At 45.6% G+C, this 17,423-nt stretch overlaps 2 protein-coding genes and 2 non-coding genes across 4 annotated transcripts in view; all 4 read left to right on the top strand.

Annotated features, from left to right (window-relative positions):
• The first annotated feature begins 1,273 nt into the window (after positions 1-1,273).
• On the top strand, positions 1,274-9,925 carry atg16l1 (ATG16 autophagy related 16-like 1 (S. cerevisiae)). The gene is made up of 20 exons (XM_037677737.1): positions 1,274-1,440; positions 2,364-2,502; positions 2,596-2,689; positions 2,804-2,894; positions 3,006-3,079; positions 3,150-3,219; positions 3,649-3,830; positions 3,913-3,978; positions 4,055-4,141; positions 4,503-4,562; positions 4,809-4,914; positions 5,067-5,172; positions 5,895-5,965; positions 6,038-6,109; positions 6,200-6,320; positions 6,399-6,504; positions 6,638-6,787; positions 8,333-8,380; positions 8,462-8,563; positions 8,641-9,925. Exons 2-20 carry the CDS (start codon positions 2,418-2,420, stop codon positions 8,732-8,734), a joined length of 1,785 nt encoding a protein of 594 aa, XP_037533665.1. The 5' UTR covers positions 1,274-1,440; positions 2,364-2,417; the 3' UTR covers positions 8,735-9,925.
• Positions 3,263-3,548, top strand: LOC119411595. The gene has a single exon (XR_005186895.1).
• Positions 5,219-5,487, top strand: LOC119411594. The gene has a single exon (XR_005186894.1).
• A 1,309-nt stretch (positions 9,926-11,234) lies between the features above and the next one.
• Positions 11,235-17,423, top strand: part of LOC119410817 (S-arrestin) — a 14,939-nt gene continuing 8,750 nt past the window's right edge. The window contains exons 1-9 of the mRNA XM_037677738.1: positions 11,235-11,262; positions 12,218-12,286; positions 12,366-12,426; positions 12,778-12,822; positions 13,026-13,225; positions 13,397-13,456; positions 14,008-14,075; positions 14,182-14,317; positions 15,561-15,645. Of these exons, the coding sequence (XP_037533666.1) occupies positions 12,239-12,286; positions 12,366-12,426; positions 12,778-12,822; positions 13,026-13,225; positions 13,397-13,456; positions 14,008-14,075; positions 14,182-14,317; positions 15,561-15,645 (703 nt within the window). The 5' untranslated portion in view covers positions 11,235-11,262; positions 12,218-12,238. The remainder of the gene's footprint in view (positions 11,263-12,217; positions 12,287-12,365; positions 12,427-12,777; positions 12,823-13,025; positions 13,226-13,396; positions 13,457-14,007; positions 14,076-14,181; positions 14,318-15,560; positions 15,646-17,423) is intronic.

Genomic DNA, 17,423 nt, shown 5'->3' with positions numbered 1-17,423 from the left:
CTTTGGTCAGCTGAGTTGAAAGGCAGATCTATTAACTGGTCTGTCTTTGTACCAAACTCCACCTGTGGTCATGGGGTTTGGATCATGACCGAAACTGGATACAAGTGGCCGAAATGAGCTTCCTTTGCAGGGTGGCCAGGCTCAGCCTTGGAGATAGGAGGAGCTCCGTCATCTTGGGGGCGGAGCTTGGAGTTGAGCCGCTGCTTCTCTACTTTGAAAGAAGTCAATTGAGATGGTTCGGTTGTCCGGGCACACCCCACAGGTAGAAGGCCCCTGGGACGACCCAGAAAATATTGCGAGGGATGGTGTATCTTCTCTGGCTTGGGGTCCTCCAGGACCAGCTATAAAGTGTTGCTGGGAAGAGGGTTGTGTGGGTTTCTGTCCTGGAGCTGTTGCCTCTGTGACCCAAGTACAGGTAAGAGGTAGAAGATGATGAAGAAAATATTCAGCCCATCCATGTGAATAAAAAACGAAAAGGGCAGGGAGGAGGATTCAATGATCAGGAGGTGGAGCTATGGGTCTGAGAGGCGGGACCAATTGTCCAGGAGGTGGGGCCAGTGGTTTGAGGCGTAGAGGTAGACAAGGTCATGGTGGAGCTAGGGTCAGTGAGTATGAGGAAAAAATTCAAGAGGAGGAGCCAATGGTTGGTAAGGAGGGGGCGTGTGAAACGCGATGGATCAGACAGGAGGAGTCAAGTGTCAGGGAGGAGGGGCCAATGATCAAGAGTTACTGTCCTCTTTGGTGGATGTTGGTGAAATGCAAACTAGGTGTATAAATGTCCCCGCAATTCATTCAACCTTTATTTAAGCAGGTCAATCCCATTGAGCCTCGGCGACTCATTTACAAGAGACGTGATTTTAACAAAGCGTGATGACAACAGTGGATAATCATAAAAGATGTATTCAAATTGAGTTTTTTTTTTTTTAACAAGTGAAAAATAAAATGGTATTCAAAAGAAAATGTAACAACAAACGGCTAGATCATAGGGCGGTGTAGATGATTGGAACAAAAAAGAAATGTTAAAAGTTGCTTTTATTTTGAGTCTTTTTATTGAACAATTGTGAATTCTTTGTTTAAAACGGGTTTCTCTTGTAAATGAGTCCTCGAGGCTCAGTGAGACTAGCCTGCAGAAATAAAGGTTGAATGGAATGTAAAAAATGACTGTGATCCCCGATGTGACCGCATGGAGCGCCATAGAGCCAATTTTCACCAGCAAGAAACAACGCGAAGCAGCAAATTGTGATGACGTCACTGCACCGCTTCCTCCCGGAAGTGTTAGTCAAAGCCAAAATGGCGCAAGGCGGAGAGCTGCAGCAGCAGCTGGAATCGGTTCGAAATATAAACGGAACCGTTACCCGTCCAGAACCGTGAGGGATCCCTGTTCGGTGACCGGAAACAAACGGAGAAGAACTGCCAACCCTCGGGGCGCTCGCGGACTCTGTGAGTGACGTCACTTCATCGTTTTTATGGGGGGGGGCGGATCTCCGCAGCTAACATGCTAATGCTAACGTGTTGAGTCACTGTAATTTACCGGGAATTTACCGGCAGCTGTAGTGTGAAGAACCCGGCTCAGTCTGTTAGCAGCTGATGCTAACTGTCTGGAGAAGTGACATGGTGGTTCTGGTTCTGACCCGCCGCGCTTCTTCCCTGCTGTACGGATTGGAGGACAGGTGAGCTCCACCTGAGTGATCACGTGTTTGTTTCATCAGCTGCTATAAACATTTGTGTTTAATGATTTTAATAAGCGCAGCTTCACGTGATCTCTGGGTTTCCGTGGTTCATAGACCGTACTTTGTTCATGTCGGTCTCAAGAACCGGTTCCAGGAACCAGAACTCATTGCTTTCCTGATTCCTCAGTCCCACCTTTTCCAACACAGGAATCTAGAGCTAACAGTCTGAGTCCGGGTGCCCCCAAGAGTCAGGGGTCCCAGGGGGGGCTGTCCAGGGTCCTTAAAGCAAACTGGGTTACTACTGGTTCCTGTCTCAGTGACCTCAGTCTGATCTCTAAAAGTAAGACCGGATTATTTTGTGGAACGCTTGTTGTTGTTTACATTAATAAACACAAAATGTAAACAGAACTTCTGCCCAGAACAGGTCCAACTGCATCAGCTGGGTCAGGTCAAGAAAACAGACCAAGAAAATCAAACAATGACATTTCATCTCAGAGTAATTGACAGTCAATCAATCACCTAAGCTTTTATTTACATTTCGAATGCTAATTTTATTTTACCGTAACATCTGCTGATCAGAGCCACCAGACCTGGTCTCTGATTAAAAAAAATAAAATAAAAAAGCTCTGAATTGAAAATAGTGATTTCATTGGTTGAACTCAGAGAAACTGATCTGATTGGTTGTGATTCTAGAGCAGTGGGCGTGGCCTTCGAAAGAAACCGTTCTGATTGGTTGTTCAGGAGGTGATGGAGTGGAAGAGACACATCTCAGAGCAGCTGAAGCTCAGAGACCGAATTCAGAGACAAACATTCGAGGAGATCGTCCACCAGTGTGAGTCAGACGCGCACACACCCACACACAGAGAAGACACACACAAATTACACACACAGAGGACACAAAATTGATCAATGTTGGTTGTTTCAGACAATCGTCTCCTGGAGAGATCGGACCTGCAAACCGTCCTCACAGAGAGATACCAGACAGACAAATATGATGTCCAAAGGGGACATGAGGCCGGGTGAGACATTGGGGATGGACAAAGACTAATGAAGACATTCTGACTGTCCTAAATCAGATCAGTTTGTCCACAGTGACACATTCTCTAACACTGTTCCTGGTCCTGTCCCCTCAGACCGGTGGACTCGACCCTGCAGCAGGAAATGGCTCAGATGAGGATTCGCCATCAGGAGGAGCTGACGGAGCTGCACAAAAAACGAGGAGAGGTCAGTCACAGGAAGTCACGTCATCATCCACACCTGTCCTGTCGGGGGGGCATAGTGACGAAAGGTGACGTGTTCCAGGGATTTTAGGACTGAATGTCTCTTGTTGTGCAGCTGGCTCAGAGTGTGATCGAGCTCAACAACCAGATCCAACAGAAGGACAGAGAGATCCAGAGCAATGAGGCCAGGTGAGGGAACACACACACCTGAGCAGAGGCGATCACCTGCAGCAGCCGATAACCTGTGGTCCTGTTTCAGGATGTTGGAATATCAGCAGCAGGTCTCCAGCCTGGAGGGAGACTGTCGGGAGCTGAGGAACAGCCTGCAGGTACGTCCACCTCACCTAGACTCAGGTGCTCTCACCCGATGAAGGTCAGTGATGAGGAGTAAAAGGTCTGATCGCCCACAATCCTCTGCTGCCTCTGGCTCCCAGCAGCTCGCTCTCTGCTCCCATCATGCTCCAGTGATGCAGCAATGGGTCCAGCAGCTGCTGACACACAGGATGTGACATCACACAGGATGTGACATCATAGAGAAGCTGCTCTGAGACTCTACAGCCTCTCTGTGATGATGTTTGACATCCAACACAACCAACCTACATGGAGCCTAAAGAGGAGGAGGAGGAGGGAGCTGATCTCAAGTTTTCAACCTGAGACCTTCATCCGTTTGAGAGCAGTCAGCTGACCTGATCATGTGACTGTAGCAACTTCCTGTGTCCTTGGTCACATGACCACAGCAACTTCCTGTTTTCCCGCAGGAGCTGGAGCAGGCCAATCAGACGCTGAAGGACGAGTATGACGCCCTGCAGATCACCTTCTCAGCTCTGGAGGAGAAACTGAGGAAGACCACAGAGGACAACCAGGAGCTGGTGTCCCGCTGGATGGCTGAGAAGGCTCAGGAGGCCAACCGACTAAACGCAGAGAATGAGAAGGACAGCAGGTGGGCAGAGCCTCTGTGGTAACAGATGTTGGGGTCTTTGTGGCGTGGGTCTCTGATGTGATGGCGGCCGTTTGTGTTCCAGGCGCCGACAGGCCAAACTGCAGAAGGATCTGGCTGACGCCGCCAAGGAACCGCTCCCCATCGAGCCGTCAGTGACTCTTCCTCTGGGTTCTGTTTGATCCAGAGCTGAGTCCGGGTCTGAATGTGTGTGTCCTCCTCTTCAGGGACGACGACATTGAGGTGCTGGCTGAGGACGGAGGGAACGGAGCAGGAGAGACATCCCCCAACCGGCCGATGGGCAAGACTCTGAGGTGAGTCTGCAGGTGATCTGTGATGCAGAGTTCAGTTCAAGATGTTCCTGAAACCAGTGTGAGATCATCCTGGGATCAGGCTCGCAACATTTGAAGATTATCCTGAATTCATTGTGAAACTGTTTTGAAATAATCTGAATTCAGTTTGACATCATTTCCTGAATTATCCCGGGTCAATCTGAATCGGTCTGCAGTCCAAACGCTGATCGAAGTCCACAGAAGGTGACAGGTCCTCTGCAGAGGCTGTTCCGTCCCACGGTTCAGTTCTGCCGGTCAACTCAGTGGCGTCCTCCTGGTCCAGTCCCGCGGGTCGTCCTTGTGATTCTGTTGTGCAGTGTTTTAAAACGTGTGTGTCTCACAGCAGGAAGACATCCCAGCCGCCTCCCGCTGGACTTCTCGACTCCATCTCTAACATGTTTGGGTATGTATCTGACAGGTTCTGTGTTCCATGTTCTCCAGGGGTTGGTTTGTGTTCTCCGTGTTGAAACGGACCACGAGGCAAAAAAAATCATGTTGGGAACAGAAGAAGAGCCGTAAACTGCCAGCCCTGATAAACAAGGAACGTTACTTCATTAAACCAGCTGTAGTTCCTCTGCATATGAACTGCGTCGGTTCCTCTTGGTTCCTAATCACTTTGTGAACTCTTCTTCTTCCTCCTCTTCCTCAGCAGGCGTCGATCTGCCAACTCCTTCAGCACATCGCCAGATCCCACCGAGACGCCTTCAGGAGTGTGCGCAGAGGTCCGAGTGCCGTCCACAGCGCTGCATGTGTTTGTGAGTATCCGGTGAAGAGTTTCAGCTGCAGTCGGTACCAGCTGATGTCGAGACGCATCCAAACATGAAGAGGTTCTGTTCGAAGCCCGGTTTGGTCCGAGGTCGGACACAACGTCAGCTGCTCTGAAACCTGTTTGTGTTTCTGCCATCAGGAAGCCCATGACGGTGAGGTAAACGCTGTGAGGTTCAGCCCCAGTTCCCGTCTCCTAGCAACAGGAGGGATGGACCGCAGGGTGAAGCTGTGGGAGGTGGTCGCAGGTGAGTTACACGCACACACCTGTCCATGCTGCCACTCACATCTGAAGGTCAGTGATGAGGTGTAAAAGGTCTGATCGCCCACAATCCTCTGCTGCCTCTGGCTCCCAGCAGCTCGCTCTCTGCTCCCATCATGCTCCAGTGATGCAGCCATGGGCCCAGCAGCTGCTGACACACAGGATGTGACATCACAGGGAGGCTGCACTGAGAACCTGCAGTCTCTCTGTGATGATGATTGACATCCAACACAGCCAATCAGATCGGAGCGTCGGGCAGGAGAGGAGGAGGGAGCTGATCTCAAGTTTTCAGTCTGAGACCTTCATCAGAGAAATAATCCGAGTACGGGCTTGCAGTAATCCGAGTACAGCCATAAAGTAATAGAAGAACATGGTAATCTGAGTACAGCCATAGAGTAATAGAAGTGTGGGCACAGAGTAATCTGAGTAAGTATGTGGAGTAATCAGAGTACATAACCAAATGTTTATCACAGCAGCAAGTTTTATGTTTGTGATGTTGCAAATCTTATAAATTAAATCATCTTTTGTTTCGTGATTCAAAGTTAATTTCAACCAATCGGATCACAACAACGTTAAACCGACCAATGAGGAAGCTGATGCTGATTCTGTCTCGTCCAATCAGGATGCAGGATTGTCTAAATGAAACAGCTGTGACTCTTAGACAACAGAACAAGAACTCACAGAAAACCTGTGCGTGCGTGTGTTCAGGTCGCTGTGAGGCTAAAGGTGCGCTGACCGGCAGCAACGCTGGAATCACCAGCATCGAGTTCGACAGTGCTGTGAGTCCTCAGTTACTATGATTGTTTGCTGTTGTTGTTTACCTGCTTGTTGTTTACCTTTTCGTGTGTCAGGGATCCTACCTGCTGGCTGCCTCCAATGACTTTGCCAGTCGGATCTGGACCGTGGATGACTACAGACTGAGGGTGGGTTCTGGTGTCAGCAGTTCTCTGAGCTTTAGTTTCTGCGGTCAGGTGACCTCTGACCTCACCTCTCTTTTGTGTTTGCACCTGCAGCACACCTTGACGGGTCACAGCGGGAAGGTGCTGTCCGCTCGCTTCCTCTTGGACAACGCCCGCATTGTGTCGGGGAGCTACGACCGCACGCTCAAACTGTGGGACCTGCGCAGCAAAGTCTGTACGTGGTTGGTCAGGGCCTGCAGGTGTGATGGTATCGCTGACCTCTGACCCATGACCTTTGACTTCACCTGTGCAGGTATGAAGACTGTGTTTGCTGGCTCCAGCTGTAATGACATTGTGTGCACGGAGCAGTGCGTCATGAGTGGACACTTCGATAAGAAAGTCCGGTTCTGGGACATCAGGTGGGTTCTGATCCTTGATGGACTGCTGAGGTTCTGATTATTGATCAGTGTGTGTCCTGTCCGGCGCTGCTGATTATCGGATCGTTATAAAGGAGGAACTCACCTGGATAATGTGTTTGTGTGTGTCGGGCAGGGCAGAGAGCATCGTACGGGAAATCGAGCTCATGGGTCGGGTGACGTCTCTGGACCTGAACCACGACCGCACCGAGCTGCTCACCTGTTCCAGAGACGACCTGCTGAAGATCATCGACCTGCGCACCAATGCCGTCCGGCAGACCTTCAGGTGAGTTCACCTGGCTCTGACAGGAAGCTCTGAACACCTGAGGCAGGAACCAAACTTGTTCCTGGAGCTCAAACAGGAAGTTAAACAGAATGTCTTACTTGTTGTTTACGTTGTTGTAATCCACACACAAACACCTGAAGTTCAGAACATCTTTACAAACTATAAAACGTGAGTTGCTGTTCTTCCACTTGGTCTCTTGAACATGTATACCATCTACCTTCCTTCTCAGCATCATGTCAGCCAGCTCTCCACCCTTGCCTGTCATTGTCCCCACATTTAGAGTTGCAGCCCTCAGTCCTACATTCTTCACTTTCCTCTTCTCCTCTGTCTCATGACACGTTTCCCTCCTCGTGGTCTTCCACTAACAGCAGCACAGTTTCCACCAGCACCCCGTTTGTCAACAGCAGCGGTGGCGGTCGTTGTTAACCCGGGCCTCGACTGATCCGGTCTGGTGTTGCCTTGATAAACTCGCAGTGAAGTTTTGGCAAGTGCTTTACGTGGGATGCTCTTCCTGACACAACCCTCACCATTTACCCGAGCTTGGGACCAGAACCAGAGATCCACTGGCTGGTGCTCCCTGGTGGCTGGGTTGCCCTCAGCTCCTCTCAGTTACAAATACAGTGGTGCTTAAAGTTTGTGAACTCTTTAATTTTCTATATTTCTGCATCAGTTTCACCTAAAACATCATCAGATTTTCACACAAGTCCTAAAAGTAGATCCAGAGAACCCAGTTCATCAAATGAGACTAAATATTAAACTTGGTCATTTATTTATTGAGGACAATGATCCAATATTACAGATTAGTGGTAAAAGTATGTGAACCTTTGCTTTTAGTACCTGGTGTGACACCCCCCCCCAGTGCTTTTAGTCCATTCCTCCGTACAGAACAGCTTCAACTCTGGATGTTGGTGGTTTCCTCACATTAACTGCAGCTTCAGGTCCTTCCACAACATCTGGATTGGATGAAGGTCAGGACTTTGACTTGGTCATTCCAGAACATGAACTTTGTTCTTCTTGACCCGTTCTTTGGTAGAACCACTTGTGTGCTGAGGGTCATTGTTGCTGCATGACCCACCTTCTCTTGAGGTTCAGTTCATGGACAGATGTTCTGACATTTTCCTTCAGAATTCTCTGATATCATTCAGAATTCATTGTTCCATCAATGATGGCAAGAAGTCCTGGTCCAGATGCAGCAGAACAGACCCATACCATGATACTAACACCACCATGTTTCACAGATAGAATAAGCTTCTTCTGCAGGAATGATGTTCTCCTTTCTCCAAACATTTATTTATTTATTTATTTATTTATTTTCATTGACACTCTATTCATGCAGGTTTGTCTCCTTGACACACAATTGTCTTGTTTGCAATAAAGTAAATTAAATCAATGTAAATTAGTTTACATTAATCAAATAAACGGGGTGGCAGCCATGTTTTTCCATGCTGAATAAACGTTTTGTCCATTTCAGAGACTGGTGGACACACAGGAAACTGGCGTTCAGAGAAATTACCAGTGACTTGTAACATATGTTTGTGTGTTCAGTGCTCAGGGCTTCAAGTGCGGAGCTGACTGGACCAGAGTCACCTTCAGGTGAGTTTTTCTTCTGCAAGTCAAAGATCCAGATGTGGTTCTGGTTCTGTCTGAAACCAACCATCAGTCTGTTTGTGTCAGTCCTGACGGCAGTTACGTGGCTGGAGGATCAGCCGAAGGAACTCTGTACATCTGGAACGTCCTGACGGGGAAGGTGGATCGAACTTTGGACCGACACCACAAGTAAGAGCTGGTCTGGTTCTGGTTGTGAATAGCGTTAAAAATTAGGTGCAGCTTGACCTTTGACCTCTTGTGTGCAGCTCTGCCATCAACTCAGTGTCGTGGTCGCCGTCGGGAACATACGTCGCCAGCGTGGAGAAGGGCAGCAAGGCCATTCTGTGGTCTGACATGTGATAGGCTGGAGACAAGTGGGCGGAGCCATCGTCTTTGTTGAACGGCGCTCTGAAGCTGCTGAGGAAATGGGTGGAGCTTTTAATGTTCGGTGTCGTTTTAACTGTGACAGTAGAAGGAGCTCGCTCTGCACGCCGTCTGATTGTTAAAGTTTTATTGACAGCTGACGCTGAGCTGAACACTAAAGAGTGGCAAAGAGAAGGACCTGAAACAGGAAGTACTTCACAATAAAAGTTTCTGAGCCTCATATGTCAGTTGGACCCAAAACAGGAAGTACTTCATAAAGTGGTTCAGGATGTTCTGGGATTAAAAACGAGTTTGAGATGTTTTTATCTGAAAGTGTGTAACAGACACACACCAACGAAACACTAATGTGTCTGGAACCTGATGTGCCTCTGAGCCAACCAATCAGAGCAAAGCTTCAGTTCTGACCAATCAGAGGCCAAGAAGGCTTAACGCCTGCCACCTTTCCTGCCAGAGACCCAAACAAAAATCTGTTTAAAAACCAACAAAACTTGTCAACGTATCGTTACACGAAGTATCAATGTCTTATGAAATCGCTCAGTCTGTTTGGAATGACCCTCAGCTACTACCACACTGGATTTTAGCTGGATATCTTTAGAATTCACTGAAAATCCATTGTTTGGTTTGATTTGGCTGCGGCGACATCAGATTAAAAAACAAATGTCTGTTTCGGATAACTTGAAATGAACGCTTGTGGTTCAACAAACTGTTTCTGTCAATCAGTAATCCGTCACACAAGAAGTGGGCGTGGCCTCATTGATTGGTTTTCTTGATCAGATTGTTTGTTAATTTGGGACCTTAGTGCCAGATGGTGCTTTTCAGTGAAACTGCAGATTAGTGACTCCATGTTCGGGTGACGGCGGCCATGTTGTCCAGCAATCTGCTGGAGATGTGTTTTTATTTAATGTATGTTGCTGCAAGGCATTGTGGGAAGGTGTGATTTTGTGTATGAAGGAGATGAGGGTAAACTGAGGAAGAGGCGGAGCTTAGGTGATCCTGGGCAGGTCATTATTGAAGCTGTGCTCTGATTGGCTGTTAGGTCTGTCACTCATTAACCCCCAGAGAGTGACAGGAAGTCCTGGTGGATCCTGCAGGTGAGTTCTGATCCAGAAGCAGCAGAGATGAATCTGATCAGCTGATTGATCCAAATAAAACCTGTTTACCCTCAAAGTCCATGTGTGTTTGTTGCTTCAGGTTCAGAGGTTCTGGGACCAAAAACCAGAAGCCAGTTCTGAGGAGGCAGAATGTTTTGGTCCTGGTGGGATTATGATCCGAGATGTCCTGGTTCAGCTGCTGTCAGCGCTCAGACTGCTGACTCTGTCAGAGCTGATCGGATCAGAGACTCCACCTGACCAGTGGTCAGACTGCTGACCGCTAAATTATAAAATGAAGTTCTTGCAGCTAAAACCAACAAGAAGCTAAATGTTAGCTCAAAGCCTAAAGTGGAAAAATGCTAACTAAATGTGGCCAAAGGCTAGCTAAAAACAAAGTTGTAGCTAAATTCAAAAGAAGCTAAATGTTAGCTAAAAACTAAGTTAACTAGCTAAGAAGAAAACACTAGCTATAACCAAACGGAAACAAAATGTTAAATAAATAGCAAATAGCTAAATGTAGCAAAAAGCTAGCTACAACAACACATTGGCTAAATGTATCCAAGATTAGCTAAAAACTAAATAGTGAAAATAACAATTTTCAGTCTGGTCATTGGACTTTTTTTTTTTTTTTCTGAAACGTTTCACCTTCCATCCAGAAGGCTTCATCAGTGAAGAAAACACACAACAAAAATAACACCAACATAACTGGTTTGTTCCACTTTGGAGTAATCTGTTGGGGGAAGAACCATTTTTGTTGTGTGTTTCCTTGACTGACGAAGCCTTCTGGATGGAAGGTGAAACGTTTCAGCAAAAAAAGAAACTGTCCAGATGACCTGGCTGAAAAATGTTGGATTGTATACCTGGATTATTGAGCATGGACCTTTTGGTATTTAACAAAATGCTAACTAAAAGCAAAAAATATGTAAAGTAGTAACAAGCAAAACACTGGCTAAAACCAAAAAGGAGCAGCTAAAAGAAGTTTAGCTGTTAGTAGCAGAATGCTATTCTAAAAGTGGAATGATACTAGTAGCTAAAAGTAGCTTAAGAAAACACAAAACAGCCAGAAAATGGAGCCGATTTTTAAAAGAATTAAGTTTTTGAAGGAAATGAAGCAATTATCTCAGTGTACTTTTAGGTGAAGGTAAAAGTTAAATACTTTGAAAAGTATAACATTTTCAAAAACTAAAAGTCACAGCTCCTAAATGAGCCGAATGTTTTGATATGAACGGCTAAAATAACACAAAATGACACATTCGTGCTGTTGACTGATGGAAAGTTCCGACTGTTTGCTGGAGCTGCAGATCTGCAGGATTAGAGTAATGATCAGCCTGCTGCGTGTGCACAGATTATAAATACACCTGATCAGCTGCTGAGTCTTCATCACCTTCGTCATCACTGCAGCTGCTGCTTCAGGTCAGTCTGTTTTCATGTTTCTTCTGATTTTACCTGGAAACTCAGCGGCTGTCTGTGGTGGATCAGAACCATTCCACTGAGTCATTCTCAAACAGAAACTAAAAGTTAAAGCTGTGACTGGTTCCAGTTCCACAGAGGTTCAGGGTCAGCCATGAGCTGCTGATCAAATGTATTGATTAATCATCAATCAGATCACCTCTATAAAAGCAGGTGCTTTTGCTGCTCTGGAGCTGACAGGTGTGTGTTAGCACAATGTCAAGATGGAAAGACATCAGGTCAAAGGTTATGGTTTGTTTGGAAGGGCTGCAGGAGGAAGCCTCTTAAAAACAACATGGCAGCACAACTTAGGTTCGGAAAGTTTCATTTGAAGGAGCCGCAAGACTCCTGGGACAAAGGTCCAAACTTCCAGACCAAAGGACAGATGTTTACCCACAATGCACTGCTGTCAACGTAGTGGTGGAGGGCTGATGGTTTGGGCTCCTTGCATAAGGTGACCAGACTTCTTAAATTAAATCTGGGGACATTTCCAACTCAGAGACAAAAAATCTGGTGTATTTTAACATGTTACTAGTTAACCTCCATAAGTAAACACTTGATTCAACAACTGGTTTAGAGATCACGGTGGTTTGAGTATTCTCCCATTAATCAGTGGATTCATTCATGAAGAAACAGAAACAGCACTGGGTGAACGAATGTAGTTCTGCGAGGCCTCCCGTGTCTGAAGATCCATCAGCCATGGTACCATGGAGGTCTGGATAAAGCAGAAGCCTCAATGAACTGAAGCAATGATGGAAAGAAGAGTGGGCCAAACTCCTCCACAACCATGAAAGAGACTGATGAAGTCCTACAGAAAACCACTGAGGGTTCTGCTGCTGGAGGAGGTTCTGGATCAGGGGCTGGAACCGGTTTTTCACGTTTTGACTTCAAGTTGAAAAACATTAAAATTTTGTTTCAGGTCAGAAATCCGTCAGTCAACATGAGTCCAAAACACGTTGTCTTCAAGAAGGTGTCCAGAGACAAGTCTGTAAGTCATCCATCCACCTGTCCATCTGTCCATCCATCCACACTAACCCTGATGTGATGCCCTCTGTTCTGTCTTACAGGTGGCGGTTTACATGGCCAAGAGGGACTTTGTAGACCACTGTGACTTTGTGGATCCAGTTGGTAAGTCTTGTTACGGTCGATAGTTGTTGTTGGTTTTTGTTTGAGTGTGGACTGGAGGTTTCTGTTTAGTTGACTTCAGATGTCAAAAATGGAGACAATGTCCTCCTTAAATGGTTCAAATTCGTCTCTGCAACTGTTCAGAAGATCCTGAGATGTTTCTGCAGAAGAGTCACAACCAAAACCAGCAGGGAACAAACAGTCTTTCAGCCCTGCTGGTCCTCAGCAGCTTATCTTCTGCTTTCACCAGAAACATCTGTTTGTGTTTTCTGCACATGCCCGGTGGGAGTAGATTAGACGATCCACGTTGAAATCGTTGTGTGATGTGGACACTTCCTGTTTCCTGTTTGACAGACGGAGTGATTGTGATTGACCCCATGCAGCTCAAAGGAAAGAAAGGTGAGTCTGTGGCTCCTCCCACCTCAGTCTCAGGACTCCCATCAGGGTTTTTGAACCAGATTTAACGTGACGGTTTCATCATGCTACTGTTTGTCGAATCGCCTCGGTTCCATCCAGGATCACATGGTCCACTGGATCCAGAATCTGGTAGTCAATTCTTGCACTGCGTCTCCCCTCACACGGTTCTGTTTTGTCTCGGGCAGTGTACGTGATGCTGTCATGTACGTTCCGCTATGGCCGCCAAGACATGGACGTGATGGGCGTGGCCTTCAGGAGGGACCTGTTTGTGGTGACCCGTCAGGTGTTTCCAGAACTGCAGGACAAAGAACAGCTGACCCACACCAAGATCCAGCAGAAGCTGCTGCGCAAACTGGGAGACAACGCTTACCCCTTCTTCTTCGAGGTGAGGGAAGAGCTCATCCCAGACCAGGGTCTAATCCAAGACCAGGGTCTAATCCAAGACCACGTTCTGATCCATGTCTGAGATTTATTTCAAGGTCCAGCTTGGACTTTGGTCTGACCCAGATCAGTTTGTCTGCAGTTTTCAAAATAAGTCTTTTTTTTTTTTTTTCAGTTTCCAGACAACCTGCCGTGTTCCGTCAGTCTTCAGCCCGGTCCCACTGATGAGGGGAAGGTACCAGAAGCATCCATCCATCCATCCATCCATCCATCCATCCATCTATCCATCCGTTCATCCATCCATCCATCCATCCATCAGTCCATCCATCTGTCAATCCATCCATCAGTCCATCCATCTGTCAATCCATCCCTTCATCCAACCATTCATCCATCCATCCATTCATCCATCCATCCACCTATCCATCCATCTGTCAGTCCATCCTTTTGTCCATCCATCTGTTCATCCATCTGTCAATCCACCCATTCATCCAACCATTCATCCATCCATTCATACATCTATCCTTGCATTCATTTGTCCATCTATCATCCATGTATTTATGCATTTGTTCATCAATCCATCCATCTATCCATTCATTCAACTATCCATTCATCCATCCATTTATTCATCCATCCATTCATCTGTCCATCCATCCATCCATCCATCCATCCATCCATCCATCCATCTATCATTCGTTCATCTATCCATTTATTCATCCATCCATCCATTTATGCATCTGTTCATCCATCCATCCATCCATCCACCTGTTGTGTGTTTGTGTTGAGCAGAAATGTGCTGTTGAGTTCGAGGTTAAAGCTTTCTGTGGAGAGAATCAGGAGGAGAAGATCGACAAGCAGTGAGTGTAACTCAGTTTATCTGGACCTGGATCCAGTTTGGCAAACCTTAACCAAGTCCATCAGTGTTGTCTCGTGTCCTCTATGTCTTCTGTCCCCCGTCTGCAGAAGTTCAGTTCGTCTGACCATCCGAAAAATCCAGTTCAGTCCTGAGAACACCGAGGTGGTTCCAGTGGCAGACATGACCTTTGAGTTCCTGATGTCTGAAAAACCTCTTCGTGTGAAGCTCAGCCTGCCCAAAGAGGTTAGAGTGGACCTGGTTCTGGACTGGTCCAGAATCCAAGGTTCTTTAGGGGGGGTCCTTGCCTTGGGTGGATTTCTGACCTTATCGTCCATTTCCACATCTTCTATTTCTACATGGTTTCTATTGGTCCTGTTCTTCATCCCAGCTTCATTTATTGAGTTAACATGTTTGAACCAAAGGTGACTGGCCACAGGTGAGACTCACCTGTGTTCATATTTGTCATTATATAGTATGTTTTATTTTATCAAGGTATGTAATTGATTAACTTATCAGACAGATAAATATATTCCTTGTTTGCTGTAAGTTGCATGTCGTCCCCTCAGAACTAGAAGCACTGACTTTACAGTCAGACTTTAATAATTACAGGTGATGAGCTTGACTACACCTTGGTGATATTATAGTTTTTGATTTAAAGACTCAGGTCCTGAAGATTCTTCCATAATTTACATCTTACATCCGAAAACATCCCCAGGTGTCACGGCTAACAACTAGGCCTGTCACGATAAACAATAAATCAATTAATCGCATGATAAATGAAAATGATCAACCTTGTTTTCATTTATCAGCTTTATCATGTCTCTCTCTTTCTACTGAAGACACTGGATGACAAAAGACTCAACTCCGGTTCTTCACTGACCCCTTACTTTCTCTTTTCTCTTTAAAATCAATTTAACGATCCAAAATCACATTTTTGTATTGTTAAAAGCAGCTAAGCTGAGAAGCTAAGCTACAAGCTAAGCTAAAAGGCCGAACTCTGGAAAAAAACCTCCGTCTTGTCGAAGCTCCAAAATTCAGGGTTGAAACCCGTGCCTTTGTGTAAAAAGTTGTTTTTTTCTGCGAAACAAAGCTGAGAACTTGTTTACTGATTTTTTTTATTTTTATTAAAAGCTTTGTGTGACAAATGCTATGCTAAAGAGCTCAAACCACACCGAGCGTCTGCCATTTTGAGAACTGAAAAAAAGGAAGGACAGACAGCCCATGTCACGTCAAGGGGCCTCCCTCCCATTTTTCTTAAAGAGACACGCCGCTTGCTCCCTCACTATCTATCCTTCGGTTCAAACCATCTTATACTGCCATCCAGTGGTCAAAAAAGGTCCTACACGCAAAACAATTTAACCAACATTTCTTCTTAAATTTAACAATATTATCGTTTATCGCAATAATTTCTGAGACAATTAATCGCCCAGCAAAATTTGTTATTGTGACAGGTCTATTAACATCCGTCCTGTCTCTATGTCTGCAGACGTTTTACCACGGAGAGCCGGTCAAAGCTAACGTTGAAATCAACAACTCATCCAGCAGGAACATCAAGGACATCAGCTTGTCAGGTGACGTCCTACACATCTGTCCACACCTGTCTACTCTCACCTACATCAGCTCACATCTGTCATGGACTTCCGGTTGCTTGGGAGTGGACACTTAAAAATATGCTCTGCTCTGCTCAGAGAGAATTTAACAAACTTTAAACATTTTATACGATTTGCACTTACTACAGTATAAACAGTTTTTCTGCTCCTTAAACTTTTTGTTAGTGTTCGTATGCTGGTCGTTTGTTTCATCGACCCGTTCATATTTCAAATGATGTTTCAAAAAGTTTTCTTCCTTGTTATATCACATTTAAAATCAGTTTCCTCCCCTTGGCAATTCGGAACCACAGGCGCGCAGTGTATCGACCCAAAGTAAGCCTAAACCTCCAGTTCACCATCAGTCTGTTCACGTTTCGAATTTTTCAAAAGATTCTTCTCCCATTAAAAAAAGTTTCCAACCAGTTTCCTCCACTTAGCTGCTCTGAACCTCAGCCCCACTAGGTGACAGTCCAAAGAAAAACTAAAACTAAGCCCTCGGTCAACCGCCGACTCGTTCAACTTTCAAATCGGTTTTCCATGCTTAGTGAGAAGCCCGCCGAGGAGCAGACTCTCGTTGTTGGCCGCTCCAGAGACTGAAATGTGGCACCTGCGACTCAAACCACAGTCGCATGCATTCCAGGGGCCAGAGGAGGCAACACTGAATCCCACCTGAAACTACTGGCTAAGGCGAAATACAATAAAATTATCATTCACGTCGGCGAAAATGACTCTCGGCTACGCAAATCAGAGATCAATAAAATCAATGTTGCTTCAGTGTGCAACTTCGCAAAAACTATGTCTGACTGTAGTTTTCTCTGATCCTCTCTCCAAACTGTCCAACGATGACATGTTTAGCCGTATGTCGGCTTTCAGCTGCTGGGTGTCCAGGTGGTGCTCTGACAACAGCGTAGGATTTGTAGACAACTGGAGTGCATTTTGGAGAAAACCCAGTCTGATGCGGAGAGATGGAATCCATCCCACCTTATGTGGAGCAGCACTATCATTAAATGTGGATTATTGAACATCAGATCTGTTTTCTCTAAATCCCTGTTAGTTAATGACCTGATAACTGATCATCATGTTGATTTATTGTGTCTGACAGAAACTTGGCTACAACAGGAGGATTTTGTTAGTATAAATGAATCCACTCCTGTTAACTATTTAAATTTTCATGTTCCTAGAACAACTGGTCAGGCAGAGGTGTAGCTTTTATTTTTCAGTCTGGATTATTAATTAATACTAAACCAATTAGTAGTTATAATACTTTTGAGTCGCTGTCTCTAAGTCTGTCCCATCCTAAATGGAAAATGGAACGGCCACCGTCACTAGTTGTTATATATCGTTCATCAGGCTCCTATGCTCAGTTTTTGTCTGAATTCTCAGAATTCTTAACTGACTTACTTAAATACTGATAAAATCATAATAATGGGTGATTTCAATATTCATGTAGATGTTGAAAGTGATAGCTTAAGCATAGCCTTTAATAATTTAACTGAGTCAATTGGTTTCACCCAAAACGTCCGAACACCCACTCACTCTCATCATCACGCCCTTGACCTGGTTCTGACCTATGGCATCGAGATTAATAACTTAGTAATATTTCCTCAAAATCCTATTCTGTCTGACCATTTTTTAATAACCTTTGAGTTTACATTAAATGACTACACAGTCACTGAGAGTAAATTTCATCTCAGCAGGTGCTTATCAGAAAACGCTGTAAACAAATTTAAACAATCTCTTCCATCAATGTTTCCTCTGTC

Source organism: Nematolebias whitei, chromosome 6, assembly GCF_014905685.2.
Source record: "Nematolebias whitei isolate Nwh7 chromosome 6, NemWhi1, whole genome shotgun sequence".
NCBI classification, from domain to species: Eukaryota; Metazoa; Chordata; class Actinopteri; order Cyprinodontiformes; family Rivulidae; genus Nematolebias; species Nematolebias whitei.
Note: the sequence above shows the minus strand (reverse complement) of the source record. Positions and strands in the feature narration are given on the sequence as shown.

Coding starts and splice junctions, on each gene's coding strand:
- atg16l1 (XM_037677737.1), top strand. CDS start 2,418: ATGGAGTGGAAGAGACACATCTCAGAGCAGCTGAAGCTCAGAGACCGA. Junction 3,979..4,054: donor GAACCGCTCCCCATCGAGCC/GTCAGTGACTCT, acceptor CCTCCTCTTCAG/GGACGACGACATTGAGGTGC. Junction 4,915..5,066: donor CCACAGCGCTGCATGTGTTT/GTGAGTATCCGG, acceptor TTCTGCCATCAG/GAAGCCCATGACGGTGAGGT.